Source organism: Trichoderma citrinoviride (assembly GCF_003025115.1).
Source record: "Trichoderma citrinoviride strain TUCIM 6016 unplaced genomic scaffold BBK36scaffold_12, whole genome shotgun sequence".
NCBI lineage: Eukaryota > Fungi > Ascomycota > Sordariomycetes > Hypocreales > Hypocreaceae > Trichoderma > Trichoderma citrinoviride.
Genome location: NW_020194720.1, coordinates 1,479,754 through 1,499,857, shown reverse-complemented (window position 1 = coordinate 1,499,857; position 20,104 = coordinate 1,479,754). Strand labels below are relative to the sequence as shown.

The following is a 20,104-nucleotide window of genomic DNA, read 5'->3' as shown; positions in this document are numbered from 1 at the left end:
TTCTCCCCATGCCCACGTTTCTATATAACGTAACCTTCACACCTTTGGCTTCTCAGTGCGTCTTCTTCTTCGCCAACAGCTTTTCCACCCCGCCCTTGCTCCAGGCCCGGACCCTCGCCTGGTCACAGGTGTTCCACGCGCGCTCCATCAAGGCCTCGTAAAGAGCCGCCTCGTCGGAGCCCCCACATGCGGCCCGCTGGGCATCGAGCCAAGTCAGCAGCCCGAACCTCGTAATGAGCGTCGTACTGCCCGACTCGATACACGTGGCGCGATACACGATCCTCAGGACGCGGAGGCGCAGATTCGTCCGCAGGTAGGGGTTGCTGCCCAGGGCGAGGATCTTCTCGAGCCAGCGCTTCTTGTGGAACACGCCGAGGTCAAAGGGCGTCTGGAGGGCGTCGAGCATGTACGTCAGGAACCAGGCGACTTCGGTGTAGTACTTGTCGTCCTCGGAGGGTTCCCCGTGGAGGATGTCGTGGGCGAGGGGCAGCTTCTCGGGGGACCAGACGGGGCTGCGCGTGAGGAAGCTGTTGACCTTGGGGTAGAGCGGGTGGAGCGGGCTCTTGAGGATGTCGAGGGCGTGGATGGAGAAGGCGACGAAGGCGGAGGGGACGGGGCCGCTGTCTACTTGTGGTCGGGACGATTCGGCGAGCTCGGAGAGGAGGAGCCAGATTTGCTTCTTCTCTTCGTAGGCGGACTCGTCGATTTTCGCAGCCATCTTGAGGAGGTTTGTTAGGGCCTCTTTGCGGATGTTGGTGTGCTCTGAGGCGAGGAGGCGGATGAGGCTTGTGATGAGACCGTCTTCAATGAGGTCCTCGACGGCTTTGTTGTGCCATTTGAGAAGCACGCCCGTGTCTTCCGGGCTCGCAAAGGGAATGTGCAGCGCCTCTTCAAGTTGCTCCTGGTTGAGTGCGGTTTCCTTCTGCTGGGAGCTGCCCTCGTGCTCTTGGCCGTCGTCTTCTTCGCCTTCATGGGCGCCGCTACCTGAGGTTTTGGGCATCTTGCGCGCTCCCAGCTTGGCAAGCTTCACGGAATGAGAAGAGAAGCACTCTTGGACCTTGGCGTAGACGCGCTCGAGCGCTTCGCTTCCCTTTTTCTTGTACAGCGCGCTGAAGTAGAGAGAGATGAAGCTCGATAGCGAGGCGCGTTCATGGGCATCCGCAGATTTGATGACATAGGGCAGCTGTTCTGCCATGGCAACGGCGAGCAGGTTGAAGCTGCGGGCACTGGCCTTTGCTTGTACGTCGCCGTCATCGTCTGCGAAGTAGCTCTCGAGCACATCCAGGTATTTAATGGGCGATGTGGCACAGCGGCTGATGCAGTTGTCTAAGAAGGACCATATCTTCTCCATGTCCTCTGGGCTGTTTTCATCGATGCTCAGTGCAATGGCTTGGAGAAGAGGGTTTAGTCTAGTGGCGGCTGAGACGAGCTGGTTTTCCACAGCAACGTCTGCAAGGACTCGTTTCAGCTGATCAAGAGGTGCAGTTCGGTCGCTGCTGGAGAGCAGTTTGAGGAGTGTGGTGAATGGCGACGACTGGCCCTTGCCGCTGAGAATCTCGATTCTTGCAAACCAGCGCATGCCGGGAGAGTAACTGGCTATCGACACCAGGTTCTCCAGCTCCATCTCGCGGAATCCGTCGTGCTGCTGCTCGTCGGAGCCGTCGCTTTGCAAGCTGCGGAGGACGTTGACGAAGAACGGCGAGACGTCAAAGTTTGCGGCCAGCGCCACTTGTGGGATCATCTCGTAGTACAGGAGAAGCAGCCTGCTGGCCATGGCCTTGTGCAATGTGTTCTCGCTGGCAATGCCCTTGTAGCTTCGCACAATCTCCTTCATATCCGGGATGCGTCTGCAGAAGGCATCGATGAGCCTTCGGGCGGCCTCAGTCCACCGAGTGTCTGTCGCTCGAAAGCCTTCTCTATGCAGCTTGATGGCGACCGACAGCTTCTCGAGCGCTTCGATCAGCATTCTCGTCGCGAAGAAGGACGTGAGGTTCGAGTTGGGTGAAAGGCATCGAACCATGACCTTTTGGTTCAGGGGAAGTGGTAGGATGTTATCCAAGACGATGTTTGTAGGAGGAGGGCCGAGAGCAAAGCGTGTCTTGTCGCCGAATGAAGGGGGGAGCGGGATCCTCATCGTATCAAAGAGAAACGAGGCATATCCAATCCACGTCATTGTCAGTTTGGGCTCAAACGTGAACGACTGGTTGTTGAAGAAGTAGTTTGCTATCAGTTCCGGAGCCGCTTCGAATATCGCCGTCAAGAGCTGGCTGTGCTTCATGCTGGACCAGGGGCGCAGCTTTGATGCAAACTCAGACAAGACAAAGTTGAAGACGGGGACGCCGTCGCGGTAGGAGTCGTCCTTGGACAGATTGCTGTGTGCTGAGCTCTTTTGCTTGGCAAGCTGAACCGAAAACTCTTCGTTTGTCTCCTTGGGGTAAAGGCCGGTGGAGGGATATAGGATGCCGGCAACCGGGTTGGTACAGACGTACATGAGAAACTGATGGGCCTTTTCGATGACCCGGTCGACTTCGCTCTCCGATTCTGTGCTGCTGGAGTAGCTGTAGAGAGCGAGTATCCGCATCAGCGTCTTGGTATTGAAAGACTTGAACTTGATATCTCGTGAGATCTTGTTGTCTGCCAACACATGGGTCCGCAAGCTGTCCAGAATCTCCACGACGAGAGACGGCGGATCACTCTTGATCATAAATGTCAGATGCGACAGCAGCTCCTTCTGAGAGAGCAACTCCTTTCGGCCGTCAGAGTGCAGATACTTGAGACAGCTCAAGAAGAAGCGAACGGCATTTGTTCTCACGGACGCTTTCCGAGAGTCTTCAGGGTTCTCTAGAGTGCCTCCAATTTCCAAGTTTCTACCGAGAGAGGCGAAAGTATACGTCTTGGCGCGCACTATCCGTCTTGCGAAGGCGCCTCCGTCGAGGGACACTGCTTCGCGAAGCAATCGCAGTGTGGGTGATATGATGAAACCCTTTGACTTGTCTGAGGATAAGTTCTTCGATATTGACTTGAGCTGGCGCTCCTGGACAAGCGTTTGGCAAATACCCAGTCCGTGCTTGACGAGCTCCAACGAATCCGAGACGACATTGAGCACGAGGGCGAGGACAACAGCCGCAGAGGACATGACACCGCCTTCGTTCGTCTGGGCAGCAAATGACCACATCTCCATGATGTCGCTCAAATAGACGGCGTCCTCGCCCTCGAGCCTCGGCTTGACCAGTTCGAGATATTCCCGTAGAATGGCGAGACTCGCGGATCGATCGCCCTCGCCGGAGACTATGCTGTCGAGAAGCCTCTTGAAGGACTGCAGGCCTGTTGAAGAGCTATTAGCACCAAAAGAATTGGTCCATGATGAACGTGTAATCTCTTTAACTTGATCCCAACTCACCATGTCTTGCCCGGCGCATGTCCTGGTCGAACGAGAGCAGAGCGCGCAGCTGCTCCCCCGAGCTCACATCCTCGCCGGTGGGAACATCGTGTGTGATTTTCTGGCGCTTGCGGAACGCCGCAGCTCCGTCGGCGTCATTGGAAGCTCGTTTGCCCATTTTGCATGACCTTCGGCAATTCGTCCTGCTGCTGCTGGCGATTTGCATGCAATTGTCGTCGCAGCGTTTAGATATTTTGAGATACTGCCGGGTCTTACCGCCTCAGGTGCTTCCAGGATAGGCAAGCCCAGCAAGCTTATCGCAAGCACCCACTCTCGGCTGTTCTACGGAATTGCTCGCTGCAGTTCTCCGCTAAAGAAGGTACGTACCGGGCTGACACAACCCCACTGCAAACACCTCCGACATGTCAAGCCACTCAAGTCAAGCCACTCTGACTGGCCCGTACGTAAGCCACGACTTTCTATTTCTACCTTACTAGATCATATTTGGACAGGCACAGATCTCACATGCAGCACATGGCATGGCTCTTGGTGGCTGCAATACATACGAGTAGGTATACACACAATCGAGTTATTCTAAGCTCAAGACAAGATCAAGAAAAAAAAGAAGACGAAAAAGAAAGACATCAGAAAAGACAGAAAATCAAGGAAGAAAGAGAGACAGAGACCAAGGCCGTGCATGCATGCATGATACTGACGGCATCACAATCACATCAGGTCAGGCCCTCGCACTGGTGCGGTCCCTCCGGAGAGGGTGGAAGAAACTGAGACATGCATGATGGCTTCGCTCGTATCCTCAGTTCCTGCTGGGTCTCTTCTGCGTCTTCTCTCCACGCCACTGGCCGCAGCAGCACGAAGAGCATCCGGTATTACTGTTGCATGCCGGCCCCTCGTCTATTGGGCGTCAGGTGGCCGCTTCTCGAGTCAAGCCATCGCGACGCTGCCCACACCATAATCTTTGGTGTTGGAGTGTCTGGCTATGGACTCGAGGACAGTACGAGCATGTCATCATGATCACCGCCAGAGCGGTGCTAAAGATAGGAACACCGCCGGACAATGGAGATCTGAGGAAACCGCAGCGACGGACTGTTCCAGGTCAAGTGATTGAGCGACTGCTTGATTGGGCTCCTCTGCTTTGACTGACGGACGGCAGCAAAGCAGAAACGAAGCGAGAGACGAAGCGGGAAATGAGAAACGAGAGAAGCGCGCGCGCCAATCGAGCTGCGACGGCCCAAAGAAGCAAAACGAGGGTCCCGGATGAGGCAAGATTCGGCTGCGTGGCGCTGAGACGGCAGACGAGATGAGGCACTGATCTGATGGGCAGGTTTCGCATCGCACCGCATCGCACCGCATCGAGGGCCTCGCCTGTCTGCTTGCGCCGGAGCCGAAACACGCTCCAGCTTCGAGACGAGACACCTCGACCCGTCAGCCCTCTTCTGGCAGCACATCCTGGACATGGTCGCCAGGCCCAGGGGAACCCGAGGGCATGCCAGCAGCTGGCCAATGCCGGCCGCCCACGCGACCCCTCCTCGGGCCCTCTGGAGCAAAGCCACGAATGAAGCCGTGGCGAATGCAAGACATCGACTCGCTATGCCAGCCCGGCCGTCTGACGCCGTCTGTGGATCCTGCAATCTTGTGGGTAGCGCCAGCCATCCGCATCCATGGCTTCTACGCGCCGACTGGACGGCCGCCTGTGCGGCCCAGCCTATCACCGTGGCGGCCCTGTTGGCTCACCATCGTCGCTGCTCAGCCGCCACTGACTGGGCCGTCTGTCTAGCTCTTTGTCGAGGTGTGTTCATCTCCTCTGGCACTGGCTGCTGAGAAAAGAAACAAGGGCAGACAGACACCAGACACCAGACACACACACCTACGGGCAGACGAGGGCGAACATGGGCGAGCAAGGGCGGACCAAGTGCGGACACTGGCTCCAGTCGAGTGTCTGTCCATGTCCATGTCGAGGTTGGGTGAGCTGCGCTATTGCAGATGCGAAGTAGTATTTACGAGCTCGCCCGGCCCTCCGATTTGAACTTTCCAGTCGATGTTGCCGGATCTGCTCTGATCTTTTTTTGATTCTTATTTTTCCTTTATGTCATACGGGGCTCGCTGGTCGGTCTTTTCATTCGCTTCTCGGTCCCCTCCCTTACCTCGCTTTAAAGACGAATCTGCCGGCCCAGTCGGCATGAGGCTGCTTCTTCTCTCCCCAGCATGAAAGCTTCGACGGGCGTCTTTGGGGAAGCATATGCGTCATGCTTCTCTTGTCTCACGTGCTGGGAACCATTTGCCTTTCGCATCGACGAGAGACCCGAGCGACGTATGTGGTGATTCTATTGTATTTTTATTCGATTCCGTTCAATCTATTTCCCCACCCTCGTTGCCTCCCTCCGGCTGCATCTGCTGTTGGCAGACCAGGCAATGTCTGAGAGCCTCTCACTTACTTATAGGCGCCAGGCGACAACAACCGTCACATCCGCATTATCAGCGACCAGCCGATATCCCATCCGCCCCCAATGGCGGTTCCAGAGGTTGAGCTTCCCCGGCCTAGCTGGAGGCAAAAAGTGCAGCGGACGTTCGCATCCAGCCAGCCGGGCTTTTCTTCGAGGAGCAGGGCGCAGAGGGACGGTACACGGCCTCAGCTGCAAATCTCAGCACCGTTTGAATTCAGACATGTCGACTCCGGCTCTTTCCAGTTCCCGTTTCCTGCCCAGCGCCCGCCTCGGCCCTGGGAGAGTCCTTTGACGCCGGACACGCCCGAGACTCCCTTTGAGCCGTTGCAGCTGAACGTCTTGAGTTCGGGAAAAGAGCTGTCGCCGATGCTCCCCGATTTCAACTTTCCGAGTGAGATGACGCCACCATCTTTGGTCCATCTTCCAGCAAGGCCCTTTCGCGATGACTCTTTACATTCTCACCACCAAAGAGACACTCCATCACCATCGTTTCACATTCCTCGAAAAAATGTTGCGGCTCCTCCGTCATCGCGCAGCCCAGAGGTGTCGCCGTTGCACCTCGCTTCCGACAAGCAGACTCGCACCCGGGCTTACACGCCGTCCGATATGGAGACGATCAAAGAGCGGGTGGCATCTGCGATGAATGAAGTGGAACAGCTGCAGAGAAAGATCAACGACATTATCGAGCGGCAGAGCCTCTACACCGCGAGCAGACCATCAACAGCCCACTCCATGGCTCGCACTATACCCGGTAAGCTTACAGACGCAGCTTTGTCCCCTTTCTGTGCACAGTTCCCTGGCTTATGCGGTAATCATGCAGAAACGGCGGAAGTTCCGGTGATTCCTGCGCTCCCACCAGCGGCGCCGTCATTCGCTGAGCGCCTGAACACAGAGGTGTCACTGCCCAACACGGGGCCCGTGACAGCGTCTGTCCACATTAGCCAGCTGGAGGCGTACGAGGAAACGCTGGACAACATTCGGCAATTTTCACAGTCGATGAGAGGGCAGCGGTCTTCCCCGCCACCTCCGCCCCCGCCATTGCCCCTTGTGCTACGGCCACCGCTACGGAAGAAGAAGTCGTTTTCGCGAGTCTCTACCTGGCTGTTCCCGGAGCCAGACCGTGCCAGAAAGCAGAGCCTGGACTCTGTCACAAACGTTCCGCGTCCTATCAAGGGAAGCGAAGGATTCTACCAGTGTGTAACACCGCCTAGGCGGCCACACAGGCAGAGCACCGAGACATTTGATACGTTGTCTACTTGGTCGACGAACGACGGAGACCGCACTGTGCCATCGGCCTGGTCGCCTCGGAGCACGCCATCCAAGAACCAGCAAGAGGAAGAGGAAGACATTTTCATTGACAGAAGGGCCACCTTCGGGATGAACAACGTCCGGAGCCCGGCTGCGGTGAACGTCGGCGTCGCAATATGACCAGGCGCGGACCTTGTACATATCTGACGGAATGTTGCTACTACTAATGTATATACTACTACACATATCACGCATGTGCTGGATCACATCTTTTAGACGGCGCGGAAACCACTGGAGGGATAATGAACGGGTGGCACGTCTGGCATATTAGGCTGGGCTGGGCTGGACTGGGCTGGGAATAGAATGGGACGGGCCTTGATGCCCCCATGGGTTATACCAATAAAGATGACAAGTGACGGATGCAGCTGAGCGACATCCAGACGATCACTTGGGCGTTACTGAGGGGAAAATCTTCAAATAGAGGAGGGAATCCGAATAGTATAATATTGAGCATAAATCCCCGTGGGTGTGTAGTAGATGCTACTCTGCGGAGATGGCATGTGATGCAGTGTCTGTGTTTGACGTGAGGTGCCAAGTTCTCCGCGGTTTGCCTCCAAATGAAGGTCGACGATAAGACTGAATCAAAGGACCGCCCTGCACTGCAGCCAAGGTGGCATGAAGTTACATTTTCACCAACTCGGTGAATTCATGCGTGTTAGTGCCCAATGTCGAAGAAGTGCCGAGCGGTGCCTTTTGGGCTGGGCAGTGGTGCATTGGCGTTGCACGGGCTAATGCATGGAGTGTCTTTTAGTACAAGTATTCACAGGCTTAGACTAAGTGAGATGCTTTCAATCATTGAGTTCAAATAGTATTTCTTGGTTGATGGCAGTCCTGGGAGAAGCAACGAATGGGGTTGGCTGCAGGTACAGCTCATGTGATTCAGGCACATTTTGCGTGCATCTCTCAGGCTGAATAGAGGTTGTCACTGCTGAGAACCTTGAGGGACCTGGTGCTGAACCGTGTAACCTGATTGGCGGTAGCACATTATCTAATCAGACTTCCCGAACTCACATTCGCTTACTCATCGATTCTCCTAACAACCCGTGGACCGAATCGAGGCTTCAGCCAAGCGCAGCCATTCCCGGCATCTTCAAGCCAAGAACCAAGCGCCGCATTCCGCCTTCACTTTTACTGCTCCTTATCTCGTATTTGAGGACGACGATGAGCTGACTTTGCAAAGGGCAAAAGTAATACTTGTACCTTTACATTGGCCATTGGCGCCGGATCGACCAATCCCCTGCCGCACCTCAGCGCACGTTTCTCTTCCTGCTATACCTCTCGCGGCTTACCAAGGGCTGGCTCTCAACCGCAGAGTAGAGGGAGAGATTGAGGGGGGGAGACCAGGAGCAGCAGGAGGGACTTTACGCTGTCTGTTGCTAAGAAAAGCAAAGCAGAGATTCTAATGTCGTATCCCGACCCCTCGGAATCATGTCCGTGTCCAGAATCGTAGCCGCCATCCGAGGCGCGGCGTCGCGAGACGCATTCAAATACAGCGCTGTGCCGGACGTGGAGTCTGAACGAGAGCCTCAGCAGCGTCGGCAGGTTGATCGGCGTGATTCGAGTCGACGACAGCGCCTCGCAGAACGTGCACACTCTGCTTCGTCGCAGGGACAATTCAGACTGATCAAGATGTCCCTCGGCGGAATGGCACTCTTTGCCATCTTGTTGACCCTGGCCTCACTCGGGTATGCACATGAACTCAGGATCAAGGACGAACATGAATGAGAGACGCTAATTTGGCTGCTTTTCAAAGCCGAGCCAAGCCCTCCTCGACTTGCGAAGCTGTCGGCAACTGCACAGAAGACGTTTCGCAGATCTGGGGCCAATACTCGCCCGTCTTCTCAGTCCCCTCCACCATCGACACTTCCATCCCGGCGGGCTGCAGTGTGACTTTTGCGCAGGTCTTGTCACGCCATGGAGCGCGGTTCCCGACGCAAAAGAAGACAGATGTCTATCGAGAGATGATTGAGCGCATCCAGAGCAGCGTTGAGGATTATGGCAAGGGATTCGAGTTCCTCAAGGACTACGAGTACAACCTTGGCGCCGACGATCTCACCCCCTTTGGCGAGCAGCAGATGGTGGACTCTGGAAAGGCTTTTTTCGAGCGCTACCACAGCCTGGCGTCTGATTTCGACCCTTTTGTGCGAGCATCCGGGTCGGAGCGAGTGGTTCTGTCGGCGCAGAGGTTTCTCGAGGGGTACTATGGAGCTCAGCACCGCGACGCTTCAAACGCAACTAAGGAGATTCTGGTCATTCCAGAGAGCGAAGCGTTTAACAACACGCTGAACCACGGAGCGTGCCCTGCTTTTGAAAAGGGTCCGGCATCCGAGATTGTGAGCAAGAACCAACAGGTCTGGCTTGGCGTCTTCGGGCCGGCGATCAACAGGAGGCTCAACAGCAAGCTGCCTGGCGCCAACCTGACCCTGACCGAGACCGTCTACATGATGGACCTGTGCCCATTTAATGCGGTGGCCAACACGAGTGCGCCCTCGGACTTTTGCAGACTCTTCTCGGCTGACGAGTGGACAAGCTACGACTACTTCCAATCTCTGGACAAGTGGTATGGCTATGGGAGGGGCAATCCCATGGGTCCTTCTCAGGGGGTTGGTTTCGGCAACGAGCTGATTGCCAGACTGACCGGCGAACCTGTGCACGACGCCACCACGACGAATACGACGCTCGACTCTTCGCCCGAGACGTTTCCCCTTGACGACAAGCTGTATGCTGACTTTTCTCACGACAACACCATGTCTTCCATCTTTGCGGCCCTGGGCCTGTTCAATTCGACCATGGACCTGCCGCTCAAGTACAAGCTGTCTCCCAAGAAGCTCCATGGGTTCTCTGCCTCGTGGGCCGTGCCGTTCGGTGCCCGCATGTATCTGGAGAAGATGCAGTGCAGCGGCTCGAACGAGCAGCTGGTGCGCATCATTCTCAACGACCGGGTGGTGCCGATGCGGACGTGCAACTCGGATAGACTGGGGCGGTGCAAGCTGGGTGCTTTCATTGATAGCCTTACGTTTGTGCGCGGTGGAGGGCTGTGGAATCAGTGTCCTTTGAAGGCTGAGGGGTGACTATGATACATGAACTTGATCTTGATCTGAGCGTATAATCACCTGTTAGCATTATCTTATCATTGCGTTTTGAAGCGAATGGCAGGCTAAGGAGGGGCTTGTGCCGTCCATGGGGACGCAGTTATATAGATCCCCGTTGCTCTACTGTTGAGCATCGATAAGGTGAGGCTTACTACTCACTGTTTACACCATGAGTCGCTTCATATTACATTATCATCCAGCTTTGGAGTTTACCTCACAAAGCGAAGAGATACGCAACACATACCAACCTTGTTGAAGCTAAGCTTGCATCGAAAGAGACACCACATGAGTCTAGGCATGGGCTGATGTTTGATGGTTTCCATTGCTCCTTCCTGGTCTTCTGCTTGCAGAACAGATCGTCAGGAAGGTACTTGAGGTATTGATCCAGTAGAAAGAAAGAGCGCCGAATCCAGAGGGCAGCCTGCTGCTGTATATGCGCACATGAACAGATAGTAAGGCAGTCGGTACTGCGAAGAATCGGCAGGAATAGAGGAGGATAAAGTCATGGATACCCTCGGCACACACAACCCAGACACAATCATCGCTCAACAGCATCCATCAACCACTTCACACATCCGAGCAACATACTCCGTACAATGGCACTCTTCTGCGGTGTGGTGTACGGGGTTCATTTTGAACGCCAGCGTATATTTGACCCGAGACACAGTCATGCACACCGCGATGTTCCTGACGACCGACTCATTGTCTACAATTCCGAGAAACGGATCCGACAGCTTCGAGAGATGAATCCAAACACGGATCAGATGAGCCTAAATAGGCACACCGTTGTCGTGTCTATTGACGGAGCTTGTCGTGGCAACGGAACCCCCTCAGCCCGGGCCTCCTGGGGTGTTTATTTCGGACCTCAGTCTCCGCACAATTCAAGTGGAATCTTGGCCGCTGATCTTCCGCAGACGAGTACTCGGGCCGAAATCGAGGCTCTATCTCAGGCGCTGAACATCATTCATAACCACGTGTCTAGGGACTTCTCGCTGCTACACTATCATATCAGAACAGACTCGTCGTATCTCGTCCAGACTTTTTCGACATGGATCCATGACTGGATAGAGAACAATGGATTGACCTCGCAGGGGAAGAGGGCAGCTCATTTTGACACCTTAGTGAATATTCATGAGCGACTAAAGGATATGACTTATCGCGATCGCCGGGGCATGACATTCAAGTTCTGGCAGATCCCACGGGAGGAGAACAAAGAAGCTGATGCGCTCGCAAATGAGGCTCTGAATAAAGCATCTGGAGCCAACGAAATGGCCGTAAAGGCGAAGCTCCGAGTCAACACAATGGCTGGAATTACGAAGCCCAGAATCCTCTCTGTTTCCCTCAATCGCCTCCTATCTTTCGATTCGATGTGCGGTTCGCTCTTTACTAGAATACGAGCGGGCTCATTTTTCCGCGCTGTCTAGGATGGAGAATTTGCTAGATGGATGCTCCTGGAAGGCCCACGACCAGACGCTGTTCTCATCACCGACGAGGCTATCACATTGAGGGAAAACGTCGCCGTTTGGGATGCGGTATTACAGTATATACGGCAGGGTGGCACAGCTGTGCTTATGGGCGACTTTTCATGCTTCGTCGAACCGTTGAGCATCAAATCTTTCTTTGCCAAAGCAGGGTTGGACTGGGACCAAGGCTCATACCACCGGACGACGCTGGTACTCAACCACCAGGTGGTTGGGGCTGACTTGGCTTCAAGACTTCTCTCAGAGTACAGCCAAAAGGCTGTCTTCCTCACACATGCAGACCCTTCAGATGCTTGGTATGTGACGAATGAGTATTCCGTTGTTGAGTCTCTCGATTTCTCGGAAAATGCACACAACCCTGGCGAAAGTGCCGTTTTGTTGGCTCGTGTCGGAAAGGGAAAACTGGGATATCTTGGCGATGTCAAGGGCGAGAAAGGGTCTGAAGCTGTTGTTTTGGTCATGTGTGGTTTGTAATTCCATCTAGAGGGTATGCAGGAGGGATCTGGGACCTCTGGCCTAGGGTATGTTACTAATCCTCTAATACTAATGCTCGTTATCACACCCGCTCTCACCAGCACCGTTTGATGTCGCTTTCATTGTTCCAAAGCGAGCTCGAGTCGATGGGCGGCGGCGTATTACCGTACAGGCTGTGTAAGGGCTTACCCTGGCACTGTCGGCTGATGCTTGAACTGGTCGTTGAAGTTGAATGGACTATTTATAGGGGTGGTGAGAGCACTGCTGACTGATGACTGAAGACTTCAATGAGATTGAGCTTGAGCAAGCACCAACCATCAAAAGTTACGACAACCAGCAATGCCCCTCTGTGTTGCCCAAGGCGAGGGTACCCAGTACATGCGAGCTCGATAAGACACGCAGCGATAAGGCCGCCCCCCGAAGCGGAAGTCGCTCGACGTCAGCAGCAGCAACTCCCAGCGAGTCCGTGCGCGGTTCAAACAAGCCCGCCTGTCCGTCATTGTCAACCGCAGTCAATTGGCAACATAGCCTCGTCACCCAAAAACAACAGCTGCGCATCTTCTTCTGCTTTTCCCCGTCTTCCACTTCCTGCCAAGCGCGCTGCTGCGAGTTATTGAACGGCAACGACGACCCGAACGAATCAGTGGAGGCACATATGCGACTGAGCAACTCGTCGAAGAATTGATCGAGGAACCATCTGCCAGACTGACCGCTCGCCTGCTGGACTACGTCTCAATTTCTTGACGACTCGTAACTCGATTCCTTTCCTTCTTTGGCTTCCAGGGAGTTTGACAGAAAGGCACTACTTCCCAGAGGCGATCAGACGGACGGGCAGCAACACAGACCATGGTCTCGACCGCGGGAGGCATCGTCATTGCGATTGTGGTGATTCTGGTTGTCGCGGCGGCTGGATGGGTTGTATTCACGCAGCTGCGCGCGCGAAGACTGGGAGTGAGATTCCCTCTTTCATCTTGACCTCGACGAGGCTGAGCTAACCATATGCGCTTCAACGCAACCACAGCTCCCACCACCTAGTCTCTCGTCGTATCTGCCCTGGCACAAGGCAGACACGCCGTACGGACCGCCGCGGCCGGCGCGCGGCGGCATCGTTGGCTGGTTCAACGACGTGCTGCGCAAGTTCAAGCACCGCAACGACCGGTCGGCCGCGGGCGCCTACGAGCAGTCGTCGCACGGCCCGCCCGGCAACCGCGGCTTTGGCCCGCTGGACCCGGACGACGCCTGGGACTCGCGCGTCGGCAACGAGGCTGACGGGTACGGCTACTACGAGCAGGAGCTGGGGGGCCACACCGAGTACACGGGCGCCAGCTACGGCGGAGGCGGCGGCCGGCTGGGCGCGGGAGGGGTGGCGGCGACCCATGCGGCCTATGACGAGGACGTTGAGCGGGGGCGGCGGCCGAGCAGAGATGCGGGAGCGGCGACGGCGGCGGGCGTCGGGGCTGGGCGCGTGAACCCTTTCGATGACGATGCGCAGGCGAGCCTCCGGGGCGTCAGCCCGCGGCCCATGGACGCGGCTTCGTACAGGCCGGGGGATCGGCCGGGGAGCTCTGGCAGTAGCCATGCCGACAGGAGGTCCATGTTTAGGGAGAATATCTAAGGAGTGACGGAGTGAGGGACTGGGGAGGGGATTCGAGGAAGGGATGAAGGTCAATATGGGAGAAGAGAACGAAAAGGGGTTGCATGTTGACGGTGGTTTGCTTTGTTACGAAAATGATTGTTTATGATGTATGTCACGATACGTTATTCTGGAGGCTGTCTTATGTTTTTCTTTCCCTCCGTCTCTGTTATGACTGTCGTTTTGTGTTTTCCTTTTGATCACCTGTACATTTGCCGGCTTGGAAAAAGGGAGGTTTACAACTGCACATATAAACGATGAAGAGGGTCTTCTCATATCTTGACCATCAAGAAACCAACGATATACTCTCAAAACCTTTTCAGCCTGGTAAATCATCAACCATGTCGTGGTGCAACTCCTTACTTGTGATTGTTGTCGAGGACAGATCAAAGCATCCCCGTCCAGAACGCGGCCCCACGTCACAGGCGTCATTGGAAAATAAGCTGCTTGCTTGCCCCTCCAGTTCCCACACAAGGCGGCCCCTCCTCCTTTACACTTCTCATGTCATCCCCCACCAGTCATTAATTCCATCTCACGACGGAACGACAAGCAGAGACTCTTCTTCTCTCACTCACTCTCATTCTCACTCTCATTGAGAAATTGAACCGTTGCTTCATTTAGTCATTACATATTGACAAGAAGAGTGAATATATATCAAACACAAAATAGAGCGGTGAAAACAAAGACACGAATCGAAATACCCCCCACAATGGCAGACGTCAACCTCCAAGCAATCCACGACGAAATGGTCCTCGTCGCCTACGAAGCCGGCCGCACCATTCTCTCCGCCAACCCAGCGGACATTGGCACCGGGACAAAGCTCAACTGTGCGTTTCACAGATGCCCTCTCACAATATCTCTCTCTCTACAGCATAAGATACACCCTCACTTTACTACTCCACATCTGCCGTACCTCGACTTGTGTGAAACTGAGACTTGTGCTAAATGATTTGCTCGTTTATATAAACAGCCGTCGACATCGTCACGGAAGTCGACCAGGCAGTCGAGAAAATGGTCTCCTCCCGCCTCAAGGCCGCCTACCCCTCCTTCTCCTTCATGGGCGAGGAGACGTACAAGCCCGGCACCAAGATTGGTCCCGAACCGACCTTTATCGTCGACCCCATCGATGGTACTTGAACTCCCCTTTCCTCCCCCCTTATCCGCATCTTCTCATCTTCATCCATCCATCTCTCACTGATACATAACACCTGCTCATATTTCCCCAAACAGGAACAACAAACTTCGTCCACTCCTTCCCCAACGCATGCATCTCCCTCGGCCTCTCCATCAACCGCAAGCCCGCCATCGGCGTCATCTACAACCCCTACCAAGACCTCCTCTTCACGGCAATCAAGTCCCACGGCGCCCACATGACCCGCGGCAAGGGCACCCCGCCCCAGAGGCTCCCCCTCGCGACGTCCCCCCGGCCCCTGTCGGGCCTGGCCAGCGCCCTCGTCGCCGTCGAATGGGGCTCCTCCCGCGACGGCCCCAACTACGAGCTCAAGACGGACGTCTTCAAGAAGCTCGCCGCCACCAGGGAGACGGGCGGCGCCATGGTCCACTCGCTGCGGTCGCTCGGGTCCGCCGCGCTCAACATCGCGGCCGTCGCGGCGGGGCAGCTGGACGCGTACTGGGAGGGCGGGTGCTGGGCGTGGGACGTGTGCGCCGGCTGGTGCATCCTCGAGGAGGCGGGCGGCATCATGGTGAGCGGGAATCCGGGCGAGTGGAATCCGGCCGTGGATGAGAGGGTCTATCTCGCTGTGAGGGGGGCGCCGGCCGGGCAGAGGGAGCTTGTGGAGGAATTTTGGGGCGTCATTGGCGATAGGAAGATGGATTACTCTGTTTAGGGGCGATTGACGCATGGCCTTGAGGCTCTAGATGTATAGACAGAGGCAGATGCCTTAGATATACAAACTGTTCGACGCTGCTACCTCATCTATCCAAATCACCATCTGTCCAACGTATCGTATATCTGATACTACTGCTTCTAGATTCACTTCTTAAAATCCAAGATCATGTCAAGCACGCTACGTCCAATATCATGCCCAAGTCAAACATCAAACCCAGAGACAAGACACCCAAACCACCACGACCGACTCCCGTCTAGTCAAACACATCCGTGACATACCGCTCGTTGCGCTGCTTGTCCCACCACGCCCTGGCCTTCTCCTCCGTGACCTCGGACCCCCGGGCAGAAGCCCTCTCCTGCACGAGCTGCACGCAAACAGCCTCGACCGCCTTGCCGACATCGCGGCTGCCGCAGACTAGCACCTTTGCGCCCTGATCCCACAGCCTGTACAGGTCCTCGCGGTCGTGCGACATGCGGTGCTGGACGTACTTGCAGCCCTGCGACTTCTCTGGTGTGCGCGAGTAGGCCCTGCGCATCTCGACGGCGCCTAGCTTCTCCCATCGCTCGAACTCGTCGGCGTACAGGTCATCGACGCCGGGCTCCCTGCATCCGTAGAAGAGCAGGGCGGGGGCAACTTTGCGGCCCGCGGCAATCATGGCTGCGCGCTCCTGGACGAAGCCCCTGAACGGAGCCACTCCGGAGCCTGTGCCGATGAAGATGAGGGGCGTGTTCTCGGCGTCGCTGGGGAGGTGGAACGCCTTGGACTGGCGAACGGCCACGTGGAGCTTCTCACCAGCGCTGAGAGAGGCCAGGAAGTGAGTGGCCACTCCAAAGTGAGAGCCCTGGCCCGACAGTGCGGGCTGTTCGAGGACAGAGTAGGTGAGAGTCAATTTGGAGGGATCGGCCAGGGGAGAGGAGGAGATGGAGCTGCGAGATATGTTAGCCAGGTATCTCATGATACTATGCCGAGAGTTTACTCACTACTGGCGGACACGCATGGGTGGCAGCATGGCCAAATACGAGTCCAGAGGCAGGTTCAAAGACGGGAACCTCTCCAGCAAGTCGATGACGGAAACGCGCTTCGCGCCAATCTCCTGCTGGTAATCGTCTCCGGACAGTTTCTCGAGCTGAGCCTTGAGCTGCTCATCCTGAGTTGACTCGGCCAGGACAGAGATATTCTAGGAAACGTCAGCGTCAGTATACATGACGGAGGGTTTGAAAGCCATGTGCTAAACTCACCCTCTTTGTTGCCGGCTGGCTGAGCTCGACATAGGCTCTAAGCACGTCGTTTGCAGAGATAGGCGTCTCCGTCGGAAGGGTAGTCGGCTGATCCGAATGGATAGTCAAGACTGCATCCCAGGAAAGCTGGAAGCGACGGAATACTCGGGCTACTGTGTCTGGCGGGTTGAAAGGGAGCACAGCGAGGTAGTCCCCGGATCGGTAGGTCATGCCCGTGGGCAAGCGGATCTCGATGTGTCTCTTGGCAGGCCCGCTCGTCGTCAGAGTTTTGGCATCGGTGACGAGTGCCTCCTCGACATCCTGGCGCAGCGTTGACTTGCGAGGAAGCGATACGTCGACGATGAAGCCACCGGCCGAGCCCTCAGAAGAGCCTGCCGCGGCTCCATACTTTTCCTTGAGAGCAGGCCAGAGCGCTTCATCCTCCCACGTCTCGAAATCGCTAAACATGTCACTGTCAGCGGCATCCGTGGTGGCCAGGGGAATGAGGCGGGAGGCGCCGTGCTGCTCCAGAGTCGAGTCCACGAGCTTGGGAATGCGGTGGAACGTCTGGACCCAATCGTGGTGGCCACAGCCAAAGACGGCATACGAGACGCCATCGAGCTCGTTGTCCTTGAGGTTCTCGATCCAGTTGACGAAGTGAGTCGCGTTGGAAGGCGGCAGACCCTCATACGAGGCCGTGACGATGACGACCGGACGGTCCTTGGGAAGGTTCTGGTGGGCAGTGTCCAGGGGAGCAAGGTCGGTGACCTTGAATCCGTGGCTGTTTGCATCCGTCGCCACTCGTTGAGCCAGCGCCTCGCAGGTACCGCTGTTGGAGCCGTAGTAAACAGCCAGGGGCTTCTGAGAGCCCTTGCTACTCGCTTCGGCCACCCCCTTCTTGTCCGCACGATGATGCTCCTCAGGGACGCCCTTGCCGACTAGCCTCTGCTCGAGCTCCGTGGCAGTCATTCCATGCCGAAGCTGGGCTCGCATGAAAAAGTCCTTTGGCTTGATCGTCAAGGATGCAGCAACCTCCAGCTGGTAGTTGGGGTCGTCGAGCGTGAAGTTGAAGTTTTGGAAGAGGATAGCCATGGCGATGACGGCCTCGTTCCAAGCAAAGCCTCTTCCTATGCAGCCACGCTTGCCATTGCCGAACGGCTTCCAGCAGTTGGGGAAGTCCCTATTGAGCCGGGCAAACTCTGCATCGAGCATGCGCTCTGGCTTGAACTCATTGGCATCCTCTCCAAAGACGAGAGGGTCAAGGTGTGACTTGGCGAGAACGAGACTGATGGGCTCGCCCTTGTGGACGAGATACTTTCCTCCAATGATGGTGTCTTCGATAGCCTCGACAGAGAAGGCGGGGATTGCGGCGGTGACACGTAGAGTTTCTCTCAGAACCTGCAACATCGTCATGTAAGTATTGCCAGAGGTAGATGGCCAAGTGAGACTGAGAGAGTGTACGTACTGCCTGGATGTATGTGAGCTTGGACACATGGTCGACCTTGGCTGGCCCACGGCCAAGCACTTGATCAACCTCCTCTTGGACTTTTCGATAGGCATCTGGGTTCTTCAAGAGATGGTAAAAGGCAAACGACATCATGCCCGATGTCGTCTCGTGGCCCGCAATCAAAAAGGTAATGAGCTGGTCGGTGATGTTGGCATCGCTCAGCTTCTCGCCGGTCAGGGGGTCTGTGGCGTTGAGCATGGCGCCGAGCAGATCCTTGCGGTCGGACGGGTTCTTCTTGCGAGCCTCCACGACGGCGTTGGCGGTGTCTCGCATGATGGCGATGTCGTTGAAGAACTTTTCGTTGGCAGCACGGTACAGGAAGTTGGGGGCAAAGCCGGGCCGCCTGTTCCGCCTGCTGCACTCGGCCAGGAAGTCGCTCATGGCCTGGACGAAGGGGTGCATCTTCTCCTGGTAGTACGAGTTGAAGCGGTAGTTCATGGAGCACAGGGCAATGGTGTCGAGGGCCAGCTTGGTGAACTCGTCGGACACGTGGATGGGCTCGTGAGGGCCGTGGCGGGCCATCTTGAGGGCCAGCTGGGAGCTGATGTCGTGCATCTCGTCGAACATGTCGCGGATGGGGAGCGGCCCAAAGGCGGGCGTCAGGATACGGTGCGCCTTGCCCCAGTTTGGCTCATCGGAGTGAGCTGTGAACAAGCCATCGTGGACGCCCTCACGCACGATCTAGACAAACAGTGTCAGTCGATATGGTAGTCATCATGTGAAGACGAGAGGGAGCCATTTGCGTACTCGCAGGACAGAGCTCAGAGACTTTTGGAAGCGCTTCTCGTCGCAGCATTCGTTGACGAGGGCCTGAGTGCTGACGAAGACGGCGGGACGGGTGCCCATGTGAAGCCTGTAGATTTCGCCTGTTCAGGGAGAAATGCATGTTAGCATTGCGGGATGGCGATGGAAAAGCATTGTCGTTCTGATGCTGCTGGTGAGTGAGGAGAGAGATAAGGTAGGTGAGGGGGTTCATGAGTACTAAGGGTAGGTATGTAGGTAGGCGAGTGTAGATGAAAGATGAGGCTATCGATAAGGTAGTGAGAGAGAATAAGGCAGTCGTTGGCGTAAGGAAGGTGTGAGCACAGAGAAGGGGCAAGTGCGTGAGTACGTAAGAAGATATACGTGTATAGGGAGGTTGAGGTGGTAGGTGATGGTGATGTACGTGTATCGCAGAGATTCAACCGCCTTACCATATGTGTCCGCAAGGCGTATAATGTCGCTAATGGGATTTTGAGAGAATTCGCCCAGGTTCCCCAGCAGCGGCAGCCCAGGAGGCTCAGGAATAGGAACAGTCTCGGCCATCTCGACGCTCAGGACGAATCCAATTCAAAAGGCTGAAAAGTTGAACAAAACAAAGGAAGGGAGTTGAAGAAAAGAAGCAACAACGAGGGGAGTCAGTCCAATCAGAAACCCTCGAAACGATATGACGCACTCAACAGCCCGGTTGAGCAAAAGAACCAAGACCCAAGGGGAATAAGGGAAAACAAGTCCAAGCTTCCTTTATCAGTGATGTCTGTTCGAGAAAAAGTGCCAACAAGCGCTAATAACAGGCGATGAGGGACCCACGATGATCGATGGTGGGACAAAGGAGTTGTCTTTTCGGATCTCTGATCCTCGCGAGGCAAGGCTGGTGCATTTATCTGCATCCAAGCTGCTTCTTATACGAAACACTGCGGTTCTTGGGGCCCGGGCAATGCT

General features: G+C 55.7%; 6 protein-coding genes across 6 annotated transcripts; 4 read left to right on the top strand and 2 right to left on the bottom strand.

Moving 5' to 3' along the window:
• Window positions 1–52: 52 nt before the first annotated feature.
• BBK36DRAFT_1161955 (hypothetical protein) lies at window positions 53–3,557 on the bottom strand (the record flags this gene model as incomplete). The annotated part of the gene is made up of 2 exons (XM_024894411.1): window positions 53–3,324; window positions 3,401–3,557. 2 exons carry the CDS (start codon window positions 3,555–3,557, stop codon window positions 53–55), a joined length of 3,429 nt encoding a protein of 1,142 aa, XP_024747331.1.
• A 2,045-nt stretch (window positions 3,558–5,602) lies between these two features.
• Window positions 5,603–7,269, top strand: BBK36DRAFT_1161954 (hypothetical protein; the record flags this gene model as incomplete). The annotated part of the gene is made up of 3 exons (XM_024894410.1): window positions 5,603–5,708; window positions 5,846–6,592; window positions 6,662–7,269. 3 exons carry the CDS (start codon window positions 5,603–5,605, stop codon window positions 7,267–7,269), a joined length of 1,461 nt encoding a protein of 486 aa, XP_024747330.1.
• Window positions 7,270–8,778: 1,509 nt separating this feature from the next.
• On the top strand, window positions 8,779–10,220 carry BBK36DRAFT_1171452 (histidine acid phosphatase; the record flags this gene model as incomplete). The annotated part of the gene is made up of 2 exons (XM_024895573.1): window positions 8,779–8,834; window positions 8,903–10,220. The coding sequence occupies 2 exons, from the start codon at window positions 8,779–8,781 to the stop codon at window positions 10,218–10,220; spliced, it is 1,374 nt and encodes a 457-aa protein (XP_024747329.1).
• Window positions 10,221–13,042: 2,822 nt separating this feature from the next.
• On the top strand, window positions 13,043–13,811 carry BBK36DRAFT_1126128 (hypothetical protein; the record flags this gene model as incomplete). Its single annotated transcript, XM_024891350.1, has 2 exons — window positions 13,043–13,147; window positions 13,218–13,811. 2 exons carry the CDS (start codon window positions 13,043–13,045, stop codon window positions 13,809–13,811), a joined length of 699 nt encoding a protein of 232 aa, XP_024747328.1.
• Window positions 13,812–14,538: 727 nt separating this feature from the next.
• On the top strand, window positions 14,539–15,682 carry BBK36DRAFT_1181243 (inositol monophosphatase; the record flags this gene model as incomplete). Its single annotated transcript, XM_024896241.1, has 3 exons — window positions 14,539–14,656; window positions 14,800–14,958; window positions 15,060–15,682. The coding sequence occupies 3 exons, from the start codon at window positions 14,539–14,541 to the stop codon at window positions 15,674–15,676; spliced, it is 894 nt and encodes a 297-aa protein (XP_024747327.1). The 3' UTR covers window positions 15,677–15,682.
• Window positions 15,683–15,932: 250 nt separating this feature from the next.
• Window positions 15,933–19,708, bottom strand: BBK36DRAFT_1181242 (cytochrome P450; the record flags this gene model as incomplete). The annotated part of the gene is made up of 6 exons (XM_024896240.1): window positions 15,933–16,605; window positions 16,660–16,856; window positions 16,918–18,294; window positions 18,362–19,084; window positions 19,151–19,269; window positions 19,597–19,708. The coding sequence occupies 6 exons, from the start codon at window positions 19,706–19,708 to the stop codon at window positions 15,933–15,935; spliced, it is 3,201 nt and encodes a 1,066-aa protein (XP_024747326.1).
• Window positions 19,709–20,104: the final 396 nt, after the last annotated feature.